At 44.1% G+C, this 16,258-nt stretch overlaps 1 protein-coding gene across 1 annotated transcript in view; it reads right to left on the reverse strand.

The window, feature by feature from the left end:
- Window positions 1–16,258, reverse strand: part of NPHP1 (nephrocystin 1) — a 109,910-nt gene that overhangs the window by 26,201 nt on the left and 67,451 nt on the right. Inside the window, exons 14-15 of the mRNA XM_054728418.1 lie at window positions 15,179–15,261; window positions 7,883–7,959 (exon numbers count right to left, since the gene is read on the reverse strand). Of these exons, the coding sequence (XP_054584393.1) occupies window positions 7,883–7,959; window positions 15,179–15,261 (160 nt within the window). The remainder of the gene's footprint in view (window positions 1–7,882; window positions 7,960–15,178; window positions 15,262–16,258) is intronic.

Below are 16,258 nucleotides of genomic sequence, written 5' to 3' on the forward strand. Positions count from 1 at the left end.
ATCTCCATAAAGCAAGCTGGAACACATGGAAATATATTATATAACTGACAGAGAATTCAAGATTGCAGTTCTGAAAATACTCAACAAGATGTGAGAAAACACAGACAGGCAATCTAATACACTTAAAAAACAAATTAATGAACAAATGAGTACTGCATCAAAGAGTCTAAAACATTAAAAAAGAACCAATCAGAAATCCTGGAAATGAAGCATGCAATTAAGGAGATTAGGAGTAAACTACTGAATATAAGAAACAGAACTGACCAGATGGAGAAAAGAATTAGTGATATCAATATAGGAATCTAGAAATGATGCACAGGGAAAAAGAGAGAGAGACCCGAGCATTAAAAAAAAAATGAAAGAGCTCTATAAGAACTATCTGACTCCATCAGAAAAAAGCAATCCTACATAATAAAACCAAATATGCTAAGTGTCCGGTCGGCTGTTCAACCAACCAAAGTGTAATATGCTAATAATATGCTAAGGCTGCTCAACCACTCACTATGACATGCACTGACCACCAGCGAGCAGATAGTCGACCGGTCAACCAGTCACTATGACATGCACTGACCAGCAGGGAGAAGATGCTCCAACCAGTAGGTGAGCTTGCTGCTGAGGTCTGGCTGATCAGAACTGAGCGAGATGGGCTGGACACACCCTGGTGCCCTCTCGCAGTCCCTCCCCAGCTGGTCAACCTCCCACGTCCCACCCCAGGCCCAATCGTGCACCGGTGGGGTCCCTTGGCCTGGCCTGCAACCTCTCGCAACCCAGGACCCTTTGGGGGATTTCAGAGAGCCGGTTTCAGCTCGATCCCACAGGCCAGGCCAAGGGACCCCCACTGGTGCATGAATTCATGGACCGGGCCTAGTACAAGAATAATAGGCATACCAGAAGAAGAAGAGAGGGATAAGGAAACAGAGAGCCTATTTAAACAAACAATGGGTAAGAACTTCCTACACCTATGGAAACAACTAGATCCTCAAATCGAATAAGCAATCAAGAAGATTGGAAGAGCACCTAGTTACCTCAGTCCAAAGAGGCCTTCTCCAAGGCACATTGTATTAAAATTGTAAAGAATGAATGAGACACAAAAAATTCTCAAAGCAGCCAGGGAAAAGAAGAAAGTTATCTTCAAAGAAAACCCATCAGATTGTCATCGGACTTCTCAGCAAAAACTCTACAGGCCAGAAGAAAGTAGAACCAGATATTCAAATGACTGAAAGAGAGAAATTCTCAGCTAAAGAATAATATATCCAGCAAAGTTATCCTTTAAATATGAAGGAGAAATAAAGATGTCCCCAGATATACAGAAGCTGAGGGAATTTATCACCAGAAAACCACCATTGTAAGAAATACTCAAGGGAATGATTCTACTTGAAACAAAGAGCATAAGGCTCCAACACTATGAGTATGATCACCAAACAACTTACAGCATAAATAGGAATAATTTGTTATAACAAAAACATAAAAGAGGAGAGGAGTGAGGGTCTGAACTGGCAAAGGAGGATAGAGATCAGATGCACTCAAAAGAGAAAAAACTATGATACATATGCAACTGTATTTTTCATAAAGCTGATGGTAACCACACACAAAACCCCCAAAATTAAGACACATAGCTTAAAAAAGAGAAATCAGAAGAAAGAAGTGTAGAATACCACCAAACAAAACAAGAGACAGAAACACAAAGGAAAAGAACCACTGAAGGCATAGAGCTACAAGAAAACAAAAGATAAAATGGCTATAGGAAATCCTCTTACATCAATAATTATACTAAACTAGAGGCCCAGTGCACTAAATTCCTGCACTGGTAGGGTCCCTAGAGGCTGCTGGCTGCCAGCCTGGTACTCCCTCCCTTCCCCCAGCCACCTGCCGCTGACGCTGGGCGGAGCCTCCCTCCCTTCCCCCATCAGCCCTTCCCCCTGGTGGAACTCCTGAACAACCTCGGGGTCAAAGGAACAATTTGCATACTATGTTTTTATTATATAGGATGCAAATTATCTAAATTCACCAATAAAGAGGTACAGAGTAGCAGAGTGGATCAAAAAACAAAACCCAACGATATGCTGCCTACAAGAGACACATCTAAGCTGCAAAGACAAAGGTAGATTCAAAGTAAATTGGTAGAAAAAGATTCTCCAAGCAAAAAAACATCCACAGAAAAGCAGATGTTGCCATACTTTATCTGACAAAATAGAATTAAAGATAACAAGAGACAAAGATGGACACTTTATAATGATAAAGGGGACACTACATCAAGAGAACATAATACTTCTTAATATATATGCACCTGATCAGGGAGCACTGAAGTATATAAAGCAACTATTATTAGAACTAAAGGGAGAAAGAAATCAAAACACAATCATAACTGAGGACCTTAATACTCCATTCACAGCTCTGGATATATCATTCAAATAGAAACTCAGTAAAGAAATATGGATCTTCAATGACACACTAGACCAAATAGACATAATTGACATTTATACAGCTTTTCATCCCAGAACATCAGACTATACATTATTCTCCAGTGCACATGGAACATTCTCAAGGATAGACAGTATGTTGGGTCACAAAATTAGCCTCAACAAATTCAAGAAGATTGGAATTATATTCTCTGACCACAATGCCTTAAAATTAGAAGTCAGCTGGAAAAAGGAAGTAAAGAAAGCCACAAATATGTGGAGATTAAACAACATACTACTAAAAAATGACTGGGTTAAGAAGAAATAAATAAAAACATATCAAGAACTCATAAAACTCAACACCAAACAAACAACCCAATTAAAAAATGGGCAGAGGACCTGAATAAACACGTCTCCCAAGAAGACATACAAATGGCTAACAGATATATGAAAAGATGTTCAACCTCACTAGCAATTAGTTAAATGCAAATCAAAACTACAATGAGATACCACCTCTAACCTATTATCAACAAGAATAGCTATTATCAACAAGACAAGTAATAAGTGTTGGAGAGGTTGAGGAGAAAAGGGAACTCTCATTCACTGTTACGAATGTAGACTGTTAGAACCATTATAGGAAGCAGTCTGGCAATTCCTCAAAAAATTAAGAATAGAACTACATATGATCCAGCAATACCTCTCCTGGGTATACATACCTGAAAAACTCAAAAACATATATTCACAAAGATATATGCTCTCCTAAGTTCATTGCAGCTATATTCCCAGTGGCCAAGACATGGAGACAACCCAAGTGTACTGCATAAAGGACTGGATAAAGAAGTGGTAAAAAAAAAAAAAAAAAGTGGTACACACGCAGTCAGCGTGGCTCAGTGGTTGAGCGTCAACCCATGAACCCAGAGGTCACAATTTAATTCCCTGTCATGACACATGCCCAGGTTGTGGGCTTGATCCCCAGTTGGGGGCGTGCAAGAGACAGCCGATCAATGATTCTCTCTCATCATTGATGTTTCTATCTCTCTCCCTCTCCCTTCCTCTCTGAAATCAATTAAAAAATATATATTAGGGAAAAAAAGATGTGGTACAGCCCAGCCAGCGTAGCTCAGTGGTTGAGCATCAACCTATGAACAGGAGGTCACAGTTTGATTCCCGGTCAGGGCACATGCCCAGGTTGGGGGCTCCATCCCCAGTGTGGGGCATGCAGGAGGCAGTCAATCAATGATTCTCTCTCATCATTGACGTTTCTATCTCTCCCTCTCCTTTCCTCTCTGAAATCAATAAAGATATTGAAAAAAAAAAAAAGATGTGGTACATATACACAATGGAATACTTACTACTCAGTCATAAGAAAACACAAAATACTGCCATTTGTGATAACATGGATGGACTCTGAGAATACTTTATTATGCTAAGTGAAATAAGTCAGGCAGAAAGAGCTAAGAACTATATGATTTTACTATATAAAACTGAAACTCGTGGACACAAACAGCAGTGTGGTGGTTGCCAGAGGGAAGGTATAGGGGTGAAGGAGGCCTAATATATAGTGACGGAAGATGATTTGACTTTCGGTGGTGAACATATAGTGCAATGTACAGGTCTTGTGCCATAGAAATCTACACATGAAATCTATGTGATTTATTAACCAATGTCATCCCAATAAATTTAATTTTTAAAATAAAAAGCATGTTGTCCTAGCCAGTTTGGCTCAGTGGAAAGAGTGTTGGCCTGCAAACCAAATGGTCCCGAGTTCAATTCCAGTCAAGGGCACGTATCTTGTTGCAGCCTCCTCCCTGGTCCAGGCCCTAGTCAGGGCTCATGCAGAAGACAACCAATTGATGTGCTTCTCTCACATCGTTTCTCTCTGTCTTTACTTCTCTGCCACTCTCCATAAAAATCAATGGAAAAATATCCTCAGGTGAGAATTAACAGCAATGGTTCATAGGTCTATACTCAACTACTGAGCCTCGCTGGCTAGGCTAGAAAAAAGCATATCTAGCCTAGCCAGCGAGGCTCAGTAGTTGAGTATAGACCTATGAACCAGGAGGTCACGGCTCAATTCCCAGTCAGGGCACATGTCCGGGTTATAGGCTCGATCCCCAGTAGGGGATGTGCAGGAAGCAGCTTATCAATGATTTTCTCTCATCATTGATGTTTCTATCTCTCTCTCCCTCTCCCTTCCTCTCTGAAATCAATAAAAACATATTTAAAAAAAACAAACAAAAACATGTTAACCCACCTGCATCCCAGACCTCAAACACCTTTCCCTTCTAAGAAGAGAGACTGGTACTGCTGGGGCAATAGCAGTGTCCTGAGCTGTGCACAAGGAGGGTGAGGTCTAAGGAGCCAAGGTGAAGTTTCAACGCTGTCAGGCTCACAGCTGCACGAGGCAAGAACCATACCTGTCTGAATCTCTATTGCCATTGTCTAGCACAGTGCCTGGCCAGGGAACATGGTGGAAGGTGCTCAATATTGCTGGAGGGCAATCTGGCATATACAACACAACTGCACACGTCTACACCCTTGGACTAGCGATAGACAATCTCTGGATTAGCCTGTTTATGAGTTTAGCCGAGTGTTCAATGAGAAGGAGCAAATGCGGGCTCCTCCCACTTCCTCATTTCCCACAGTAGAGTCTCAGGTGTGCTAGCAAGGAAAGAAGCATTCAGGAGAGAACCAAGATGGCGCATAGGTAAACAGCTGTACTTGCTGCCTCCCACAACCACATCAAAATTACAGCTAAAATACAGAACAACTATCACCCGAACCACAGGAAAGCCGGCTGAGTGGAAGTACTACAATTAGAGAGGTAAAGAAGAAAGAACACAAAGACTGGTAGGAGGTGTGGAGGTGCAGAACAGGCTGGTCCGGCACCCAGGTGTGCCGCTTTTTTAATCAGGAGGGAGATCGGCTCTGCTTTTTTAATCAGGAGGGAGCTAAGCTCTGCAGAGGCCGCCTGGAGGAGCGAGGGATCCCAGTCCCACACCAGACCCCCAGCCCAGGGTCCCAGAGCTGGGAAAATAAGTTTCTATGGGCCGTAAGCACTATGGACTGTAAAAACCAGTGTGGATTGGGGCTGAGTGATAAACAGGCTGTTGAAGACCCAGCTACTCCTCTTAAAAGGCCAGCACCATGAAATGAATTTACAAGCTCCCACTTCTTCTGAGCTCCAGTGCTGGGTGAGGCTCTGTGGGACCCAGTCACATACAGGGAGAAACTGGACTGTCTGGCATCGGGGAAGGACCTCAGGGCAGCTTTCTTCCAGACGGAGGTGCTCGCAGCAGTCACTGTTCCTGTGCTGGGACCTCCTTGGTGCAGGGCTGACTGGCAGCCATTTCTGTTTGCTCTGCCCTGGAGATTCCCTGAGACCCCGCCCCACCCAATTTACAACCCCACCCAAGCTGTGCACAGCTGCTTTTGCATATGAATGGACTGTCCTTTCTCAGGCAAAAACTCTGTTAAACAAGTTGCAGCTGGGTCAGGGAGCTGCAAACCTATCAATAAAAGGCCCAAAAAACCAGCACCAGCACCAGCCTGCCTTGCTTCACAGCTGGGCCTCGTCTGGGTACTTCCAAACCCGATACAAAGAGGAGGAATCTGCAGATCTCTCTGTAGCTCCTGCTGGTGGCCCCAGGCAGTGGCTGACTTTGCACCTCCCAGGAGACCCAAGAGCCAGTGTACCAGTGTGAGACCATACCAGATTATAACTCTTCACATCCATAAGTGACAAACTCAAGGGGCAGAGTCAGTGAGCACTAAAGCCCCACTGAAGCACCAAAGCCCCACTGAAGTCCTTCTCCATTAGGGTGTCTCCTGCACAGCAGCTCTCCCACTGTAGTCACAGCTGGTTCCCACAGCCAATTGGCCTGGAGGTCAATTTCTCCTAGTGACACCAACAGCAATCAAGGCTCAACTACAACAAAACTGTGCACACAGCCCACAAAGGGATGCACCAAGAGTGTTCACCTCAGCTGACTGGGGAGGCTGAGCCACTGGGCCCCATAGGACACCTACCACACAAGGCCACTCTAACAACTCAAAGAGACTTAGCAGCTACCCAATACATAGAAACAAACATAGGGAAGCAGCCAAAATGGAGAGACAAAGAAACAGGTCACGAATGAAAGAAATGGAAGAAAGCAAACTACTGGATATAGAGTTCAAAACCACGGTTATAAGGTTTCAAGAATCTTCTAGAAACCTCCAAAGAATTTAGTGAGACTTTTAAGGATCTTAGAATGCAAAAAGAAAAAAAAAATGGAAAAGGACCAGTCAGAAATTAACCATACACTGACTGGAATAAAGAATAATATACAGGGATCCAACAGTAGAATAGAGGATCCCAAGAATCAAATCAATGTTTTGAAATACAAGGAAGCAAAAAACACCAACCAGAAGAGCAAAAAGAAAAAAGAATCCAAAAATATGAAGATAGTGTAAGGAGCCTCTGGGACAACTTCAAGCCTACCAACACCCAAATTATGGGGGTAAAAGAAGACTAGAGAGAGCAAAATGCTGAAAACCTCTTTGAAGAAATAATGACAGAAAACTTCCCCTACCTGGTGAAAGAAATAGACTTACAAATTCAGGAAGTATAGAGAACCTCAAACAAGAGGAATCCAAAAAGGACCACACCAAGACACATCATAATGAAAATGCCAAGGGCAAAAGACAAAGAGAGAATCTTAAAAGCAGCAAGAGAAAAACAGTTAGTTACCTACAAGGGAGTAACCATATGACTGTCAGCTGATTTCTCAACAGAAACTATGCTGGCCAGACGAGAGTGGCAAGAAATATTCAAAATGATAAATAGCAAGAACCTACAACCAAAAATACTCTACCCAGCAAAGCTATCGTTTAGAATTGAAGGTCAGATAAAGAGCTTCACAGACAAGAAAAAGCTAAAGGAGTTCATCACCACCAAACAAGTATTATATGAAATGCTGAAGGGTATTCTTTAAGAAGAGGAAGAAGAAGAAAAAGGTAAAGATAAAAAATATGAACAACGAAGTGACAACAAATATGTATCTATCAACAAGTGAATCTAAAAATCAAATAAATAAAAAATCTGATGAACAGAATAAACCTGTGAATGGAATAGAATCAGGGGCATGGAAATAGAACAGACTGATGATTCTCAGAGGAAAGGGGGTGTGGGAGTGCAAGAAGAGATTAGACATGTATGAACACAGACAATAGGATGGCAAAGGCCTGGGTGGGGTGGGAACCAGGTGGAGGGGAGCTATGGGAGGAAAAAAGAGGGACATCTATAATAATCTCAACAATGAAGATTTTAAAAAAAGAAAAGAAAAGAAGCACTCAAATAAAATGACCAGATGTTAGCATTGAACAATACATTTTTAAAACATGAATTTCCTATTTGTGTTAGAACATAGCTATCTTCTCAGATGTCTCCCGCTTGCTTGATCTCTAAGGCAGGGAAGGAAGGTGCCCCGAGAGAGCTGTACCTCTTCTGGATGCCGAAGGGTCCACTTCCACACCTTTTTCATAAGGGGTGCCACCATTCAGGGGGAGCTCGTAAGTCCTACAAAAGAAGGGTATGCTGTGACCGAGACCTGTGGTGGGAGTCCTGAGTCAATCCCTTTTCAGCACAGATATCTTTGTGTCATTGATGAGTGAGAATGGAAGCTGATCCTTCTGCGGGGCATCAGGTCAGAAAATAAGTCTCTTTCTTACCTATGAACCGTAGAAATACATTTTCCACATTAGCATGAAAAATATTATTAATGTTGTTAAAATATTTTGAATCATCATTCGAAATAAAGCCAGTATGGCCTGGGAGAGGGGACGCGGGGGGATGGGTGCAGTGGAGGGGTAATGGGGCGGGGGAGGAACATCTTTAATACTTTCAACAATGAAGATAATTTTTTAAATAGCCAATATGACTTTATATGATTTTTAAAATATAAAAGTAATAAATAAATAAAATATAAAAGTAACATGCAGATTGTAGTAAAAAGTTTCAATGGCCTAGAAATAATAAGGAAAAAGTGACAGCCACCTCTTTCCCCCTCTAGTTTGGTAGTCCCTTGCCCTATCTTATTCTATGCAAATGCAAACAAATACATTCCACAGTGAATCCCAAACTGAAGACTTTTCTTTTAAAGTTACAAACTGCCGAAGTGTAGAAGCAGGAAGGAGGTAAAAGGCCTCTCTAATCCTGCTGCCAGTCCCCACTCCTGCTCTAGGGGCAGCCTTGGGAACAGCTCACATAAACCCACCCACGAAGGCGCACAAACGCAGTTCTTCGTGGACCAGAGTGGAGTGACAGTACACATCCTATCCTTCCACTTGCTTTTTCATGTCAAAATATACATTGGAAATGTTTCTATATTAATACAGAGGCCTCAGGCCTCCACCGAATTAAAAAAAATAGCTGTGGCTTTAGCAAAGCTTGAATAGACATACCATTCCTTTCTACCAAGTACAACTAAAACCATGAATATTAATAATCTCAACAATAAACATTTTTTAAAAAGAAAAGAAACGAAGCACTCAAATAAAATGACCAAGATATTAGCATTGAACAATACATAAAAACAAAACCCCCTGCCCTAACCGGTTTGGCTCAGTAGATAGAGCGTCGGCCTGCTGACTAAAAGGTCCCAGGTTCGATTCCGGTCAAGGGCACGTACCTTGGTTGCGGGCACATCCCCAGTATGAGGTGTGTAGGAGGCAGCTGATCAATGTTTCTCTCTCATCGATGTTTCTACTCTCTATCCCTCTCCCTTCCTCTCTGTAAGAAATCAATAAAATATATTTTAAAAAAACAAAAACAAAACCCCCAAAATCATAAGAAGCCTGGGCTTCTGGGTAGGAGGGCCAGGTAATAAAGTGCCCCGTCTCCTGCCTGGTGACATCAGAGGACTAGCACAGTCAGGACTTTCACCTCCGTCCTGTGGTAAGGAGGCCCCATCCACTCTGAGGTGTCAGCAGAGGTGGAGGGGGAGCATTACCTGAATTAAACATTTGGGGTTAAAAACTATGATAATTCCCCATTCAAAAATTGGGGGAAACTGTGGCTTGGAGACTTACAGTTACAAGGCACAGCAGGACTAGAGCCCTGAATTTTATGCAAATCTGGGATCTTCATCATCTTCTTCCTGACTGCCCACCTGTATCTCTCTGTGAATTTCCTGTCTATATCCTAGACTTAGATTTACGGTATGTGAGTGTGTGCCCATTTTAAGGTTAGATTTCTATGTGTGTGCCCATTTTAAAATGCAATTGTCTTTGCCCAGTGTGTTCAGTGGTTAGAGCGTCAGCCCACATACCAAAGGGTCACAGGTTCCATTCTCACTCAAGGGCATTACCTGGGTTGCAGGTTCATTCCTCAGCCCCACCAGGGGCACGTGAAGAAGTCAACCAACCGATGTATCTCTCTCACATCAATGCTTTTCTCTCTCTCCCTCTCTCCCTCTCTTCCTCTCTCTCCTTTTTCTCCTCTCTCCCCTCCCTCCCTTCCACTTTCTCTAAAAATCAATGGAAAAAAATATCCGAGGGTGAGGATTAAGAAAAAAAAAAGAAAATAATACAATAATGAATAAATAATGCAAGAATAAATTGTTTTGCATATGCAACACTATAAACCTACTTTTCCCCATCCTGTATTATAAATATTTGCTACCAGTTTGCCATTTGGTCTTTTTTTTTGCCATTTAATCACTTTTATTATTGAATTACAGCTGACATACAATATTATATTAGTTTCAGGTGCATACACACACACACACACACACACACACACACACACACACACCCATTAGACATTATACAACTTCCTAAGTCAGTGGTCGGCAAACTCACTAGTCAACAGAGCCAAATATATACAGTACAACGACTGAAATTTATTTTGAGAGCCAAATTTTTTAAACTTAAACTATATAGGTAGGTACATTGTTATTAACTTAATTAGGGTACTTCTAAGCTGGCCTTTGCTAAAAACTCAAGGGAACAAAGAGCCACATGTGGCTCGCGAGCCACAGTTTGCCGACCACTGTCCTAAGTGATCATCCCAATAAATTTCATACCCATCTGACACCATACATAGCTATTGGAATTTTATTGACTATATTTCCTATGCTGTACTTTACATCCCTATGACTATTCTGTAACAACCAATTTGTACTTCTTAAACCCTTCATCTTTTTCACCCATCCCTCGATCTCTCCTCCCATCTGGCAACCATGAAAGTGTTCCCTGCAACTATGAGTTTGTTACTGTTCCACTTGTTCACTGATTTTGTTTTTTAGATACAATTGTTGATAAGTATGTATTTATTGCCATTTTATTGTTCATACTTTTTTATCTTTTTTCTTCTTTTCTTAAAGAAAACCCTTTAATATTTCATACAATACTGGTTTGATGGTGATAATTCCAACCTTTAGCTTTCTCTTGTCTGTGAAGCTCTTTCTATGTCTTTCAATTCTAAGTAATAGCTTTGCTGGGTAATCTTGTTGTAGGAACTTGCTTTTCATCACTTTGAATATTTCTTGCCACTCCCTTCTGGCCTGCAAAGTTTCTGTTGAGAAATCAGCTGACAGTGGTATGGGTGCTCCCTTGTAGGTAACTAAATCCTTTTGTTTTGCTGCTTTTAAGATTCTCTCTTTGTCTTTAACCTTTGGCATTTTAATTATAATGTGTCTTGGTGTGGGCCTCTTTGGGTTCATCTTATTTGGGACACTCTGTGCTTCTTGGGCTTGAATGTCTATTTCTTTTACCAGGTAAGGGAAGTTTTCTGTCATTACTTTTTCTAATATGTTTTCAATTTCTTGCTCCCTCTCTTCTCCTTACAGCACCCCATGATGCAAAATTGTCCCAGAGGCTCCTTACACTCTTCATATTTTTTTATTCTTTTTTCTTTTTGCTGTTCTGATTGGCTGTTTTTTGCTTCCTTATACTATTCCAAATCACTGATTTGACTCTCGGCTTCCTCTACTTTATTGTTGATTCCCGATAAATTATTCATTTTAGTATACCTTTCATTACTGACTGGTCCTATTTTATGGCTTCTAAGTCCTTTTTCGTGCTGCTTAAGTTCCCACTGATTTTTTTGAGCATCCTTATAACCATTATTTTTTGTTAGTTTGTTTGCTTGCCTCCATTTCATTTTGTTCTTTCTCTGGAGATATCACCTATTCTTTCATATGGGACCTATTTTTTTGTCTCCACATTTTGGCTGCTTTCCTGTGTTTGTTTTTTGTATTAGGTAGAGCTGCAATGTCTTCTGGAATTGGTAAAGTGACCTTGTGTAGTTGGTGTCCTGTAGGGCCCAGTTGTACAGCCTCCCCAGTCACCCGAGCTGGAAGCTCCAGGTGTACCTCTGTGCATACTGTATGCACTGCCCTGCTGTAGTTAAGCCTTGATTGCTATTGGCATCACTAGGAGGGACTGATCCTCAGGCCAACTGACTGCAAAGACTGGTAGCAACTACAATAGAGGAGCTGCTATGCAGGAGCTAACCCAATAAAGCAGGGCTTGCTTAAGTGGGGCTTTGGTGCTCACTGAGTCCACCCTTTGAGTATGTCACTCGTGGAGGTGGTGGGGTTGTAATTGACATGGTCTGAAGCTGTCTGTTGGTGCACTAGCTCTGGGGCCTCCCAGGAGGTGCAAGGTCAGCAACCACTTATGCCCTGCCAGGCACCACCCATCACAAGCTATGGATCTACAGATGGCTGCTACTTGTGTTGGGCTTAAAAGTCCCCAGGAGAGCCCTGACTGGTTTGTCTCAGCGGATAGAGCATCAGCCTGTGGACTGAAGGATCCCAGGTTCGATTCCAGTCAAGGGCATGTACCTTGGTTGTGGGCACATTCCCAGTGGGGGGTGTGCAGGAAGCAGCTGATTGATGTTTCTCTCTCATTGATGTTTCTAACTCTATCCCTCTCCCTTCCTCTCTGTAAAAAGATCAATAAAACATATATTTTTTTCAAAAGTCCCCAGGAGAGGCCAAGTTGCAAACCAAGATCAGCTGCCACTAGTGACAGGCTTGGGGCCACTTAGCAAGAGGTACGAGACACACCAAGGCCTGTCTGCAATTTGTGAACCGTTGAGAGGCTTTAGGAAAGTCTACAGCAGGAGCCAAGACAGGCAGTTTGTGTAAAAAAAAAAAAAAAACACTGGAAATGGCTTGGATGGGTCCACAAGTTGAGTGTGGGTAGTCTCAGGGAATCACCAGGGTGATGTGAACAGTGTTAATCAGGTTGATGGAGACTCAGGTATGGCACCTGCCTGACAGCTCTTTGGGGGTCGGGGGTTTTGGAAAAAGAACAATGGCCTCTGCCAGCATTTTTGTCCAAAGTTGTCCCTCTATCTCTTGCCCTGATGATAAACAATTCAGTTCCTTCCCATACGTCTATGATGACTTTCAGCTGCTGCCCCATTGTTAGAATTCACAGGGAGCAAGTCTAAGTCCATGCACAGACTCTTTAAGAGGAACTGCCTGGGCCCTAGTTGGTTTGACTCAGTGTATTGAGTGTCAGCCTGTGGACTAAAGGGTTCAGGGTTCAATTCCAGTCAGGAGCACATGCCCAGGTTGCAGGCTCGATCCCCAGTAGGGGGCATACAGGAGGCAGCCGATAAATGATTCTCTGTCATCATTGATGTTTCCATCTCTCTCTCCCTCTCCCTTCCTCTCTGAAATCAATAAAAATCCTACCCAATAAAAGAGTAATATGCAAATTGACCGTACCTTCGCTACACCAATAAGCCACACCCACCAACCATGCCCACCAGCCGATCAGGAGCAAATATGCAAATAAACCCAACAAAGATGGCTACCACCACAGAGAGCAGGAGGGAGGCTTGGGTTTCCCCAGCAACAGAGGAAGACAAGCTTTCCGCCTACCCTTGCCAGCCTACGCCTCTACTCAAGGCTACAAAGTTTCAATTATAGAAGGTAAACAAAACCAAACAGAAATGGCAGCAGAGCTGGAAAGAGCAGGAGGCAAGGGTTGCCCCTTGCAATGGAGGAAGCTAAGCTTCTGCAGCCCTGGCCAGCCCAGGCCTCTGCTTAAGGCTACAACGTTTCAATTATATTAGATACATAAGTCCCAACAGAAATGGCTGCATCCATGGAGCAAGCAGAAGGCTTGGCTCCGCTCCAGGCTACAAAGTTTCAATTGTAGAAGGTAAATAAACCCCAGATACCAGGGCCTCCACTTGGGTCACCAGGGGGCATGGCCAGCCTGCAAACCATCACAGGCCCCTCGCCCAGGCTGCCCCACACCCCAAGGTAACCCCCACCCTGACCTGGGACAGCCTTCAGGGCAAACCAGCTGGCCCCCACCCATGCACCAGGCCTCTATCCTATCTAATAAAAGAGTAATATGCAGATTGACCATCACTCTAACACACAAGATGGCTGCCCCCATGTGGTCAAAGATCCTGCCCCCATGTGGACACAAGATGGTCGGCACAAGATGTCCAGCAAGGGAGGGCAGTTGGGGGTGACCCAGGTCTGCAGAGGAAGAGCAGTTGGGGGGGACCAGGCCTGCAGGGGAGGGCAATTGGGGGGGACCAAGCCTGCAGGGGACGGCAGTTATGGGTGACCAGGCCTGCAGGGGAGGGCAGTTAGGGGTGACCAGGCCTGAAGGGGAGGGTAGTTAGGGGCAAACAGGCTGGCAGTGAAGCAGTTAGGCATAAATCAGGCTAGCAGGGGAGTGGTTAGGGGGTGATCAGGCTGGCAGGTGGAAGCGGTTAGGGGCAATCAGGAAAGCAGGCAGGCGAGCAGTTGGGAGCCAGCAGTCCTGGATTGTGAGAGCGATGTCCGACTGCCCATCTAAACGGGCAGTCGGACATCCCTCGAGGGGTCCCAGATTGGAGAGGGTGCAGGCTGGGCTGAGGGACACCACCCACCCACCCACCCCCAACGTGCACAAATTTTGTGCACCAGGACTCTAGTATATTATAAAATAAAATAAAAGAGGACCTGCCTGGGACTCCAGCAGCCTTTGTCTCACTCAGCCACACTCCCCACTAGTTTTTATAGCCAGAAGTAATGGGGACTTCTCTTCTGGCACTGGAACATGGGCTTTGGGGCCTGGTGTGAGGCTGGGACCCCTCACTCCTCAGGAGGGATTTCAGCAACCAAGATATCCCTCCCAAATTATATCCAGCACACATAGAGTGTGGGACAAGCCTATTCTGTGTCTCCAGCCCTCCTACCATTCTCAATATGGTTTCTTCTTTAAGTCCCTGGTTGTAGGACTTCCATTCATCCAGATATTAAGTGGTTCTGAATGATGGTTGTTCTGTAGTTTAGTTATAATTAGATGTAGTTGTGGGAGGAGGAGCGTGCTGTGTTTGCCTACACCACCATCTTGACCAAAGTTTTAAATGTGCTTACTGTGGCTGCCATAACAAGTTCAATGTTCCACCTACAGAAGAAAGGCAGAATCACAGAGGCCCTGGGGACCCTGAACTTAGCTTTCCCTCATTTTGGAGGGGACTGGGCTGTTTCAGCACTGTGAAAAGTACTAATCCCACACAAAATCACTGAAGAATATTCTCGGCAGACAGTTTGTACAAACATCTTTTAAAATCCCTTTTCTATGTGTCACTTCCCCTCCCTAGCATGAGACTTACATGCTGTTTTCATACCCTAGCTGAAGGAACATAAAAGCAGATTCAAAGCCTTCTCCCCATAAGCTACTGAAATGCTAACAGAGCATACATCTGGCAAATCTAGATTCTAAAAACTGATCTACAAAGTTACCCATTTAGAAGGAATATATAACCAACTTACTTTGCTGGAATAGGAATTCCATTGGCATCAAAAAGTTTAAGAAACACCCAGCCACAGCTTAATTCTCCTCTTTCACCAGTTGACTAAGGAATAAAAACATAGATGAAACAATGTCTGAAGCAGTCAAATTTATTTGATTAATTATTTATTTATTTTTTAAAAAAATATATTTTTATTGATTTCAGAGAGGAAGGGAGAGGGAGAATGAGAGATAGATACGTCAATATTAAGACAGAATCATTGACTGGCTGCCTGGAGCCCGCAACCCAGGCATGTGCCTTTGATAGGAATCAAACCCTGGACCCGCCAGTCCACAGGCCAATGCTCTATCCACTGAACCAAACCAGCTAGGACTGAAGCAGTCAAATTTATAATCACACTAGAGGCCCGGTGCATGAAATTTGTGCATGGGGGGGATGTCCCTCAGCCCAGCCTGCACCCGCTCCAATCTGGGACTCCTCGAAGGATGTCCAACTGCCCGTTTAGGCCCGATCCCAGGCCTAAACGGGCAGTCAGACATCCCTCTCACAATCCGGGACTGCTGGCTCCCAACTGCTCGCCTGCCTGCCTTCCTGATTGCCCCTAACTGCTTCTGCCTGCCATCCTGATCACCCCCTAACCATTCCCCTGCCAGCCTGATTGATGCCTAACTGTTCCCGTGCCAGCCTGTTTGCCCCTAACTGTCCTTCCCTGCAGGCCTGGTCCCCCCCAACTTCTCTCCCCTGCAGGCCTGGGTCCCTCCCCCAACTGCCCTTCCCTGCAGGCCAGGTTGCCCCCAACTTCCCTCCTCTGCCAGCCTGGTCACCCCCAACTGCCCTCCCTTGCAGGCCTGGTCCCTCCCAACTGCCCTCCCTGCTGGCCATCTTGTGGTGGCCATCTTGTGTCCACATGGGGGCAGCCATCTTGTGTGTTAAAGTGATGGTCAATTTGCATAGTACTCTTTTATTAGATAGGATAGAGGCCTGGTGCATGGGTGGGGGCCAGCTGGTTTGCCCTGAAGGGTGTCCCAGGTCAGGGTGGGGGTTCCCTTGGGGCATGGGCGGCCTGGGCAAGGGGCCTGTAATGGTTTTTAGGCTGGCC

This window comes from Eptesicus fuscus, chromosome 16, assembly GCF_027574615.1.
Source record: "Eptesicus fuscus isolate TK198812 chromosome 16, DD_ASM_mEF_20220401, whole genome shotgun sequence".
Taxonomy (NCBI): Eukaryota; Metazoa; Chordata; class Mammalia; order Chiroptera; family Vespertilionidae; genus Eptesicus; species Eptesicus fuscus.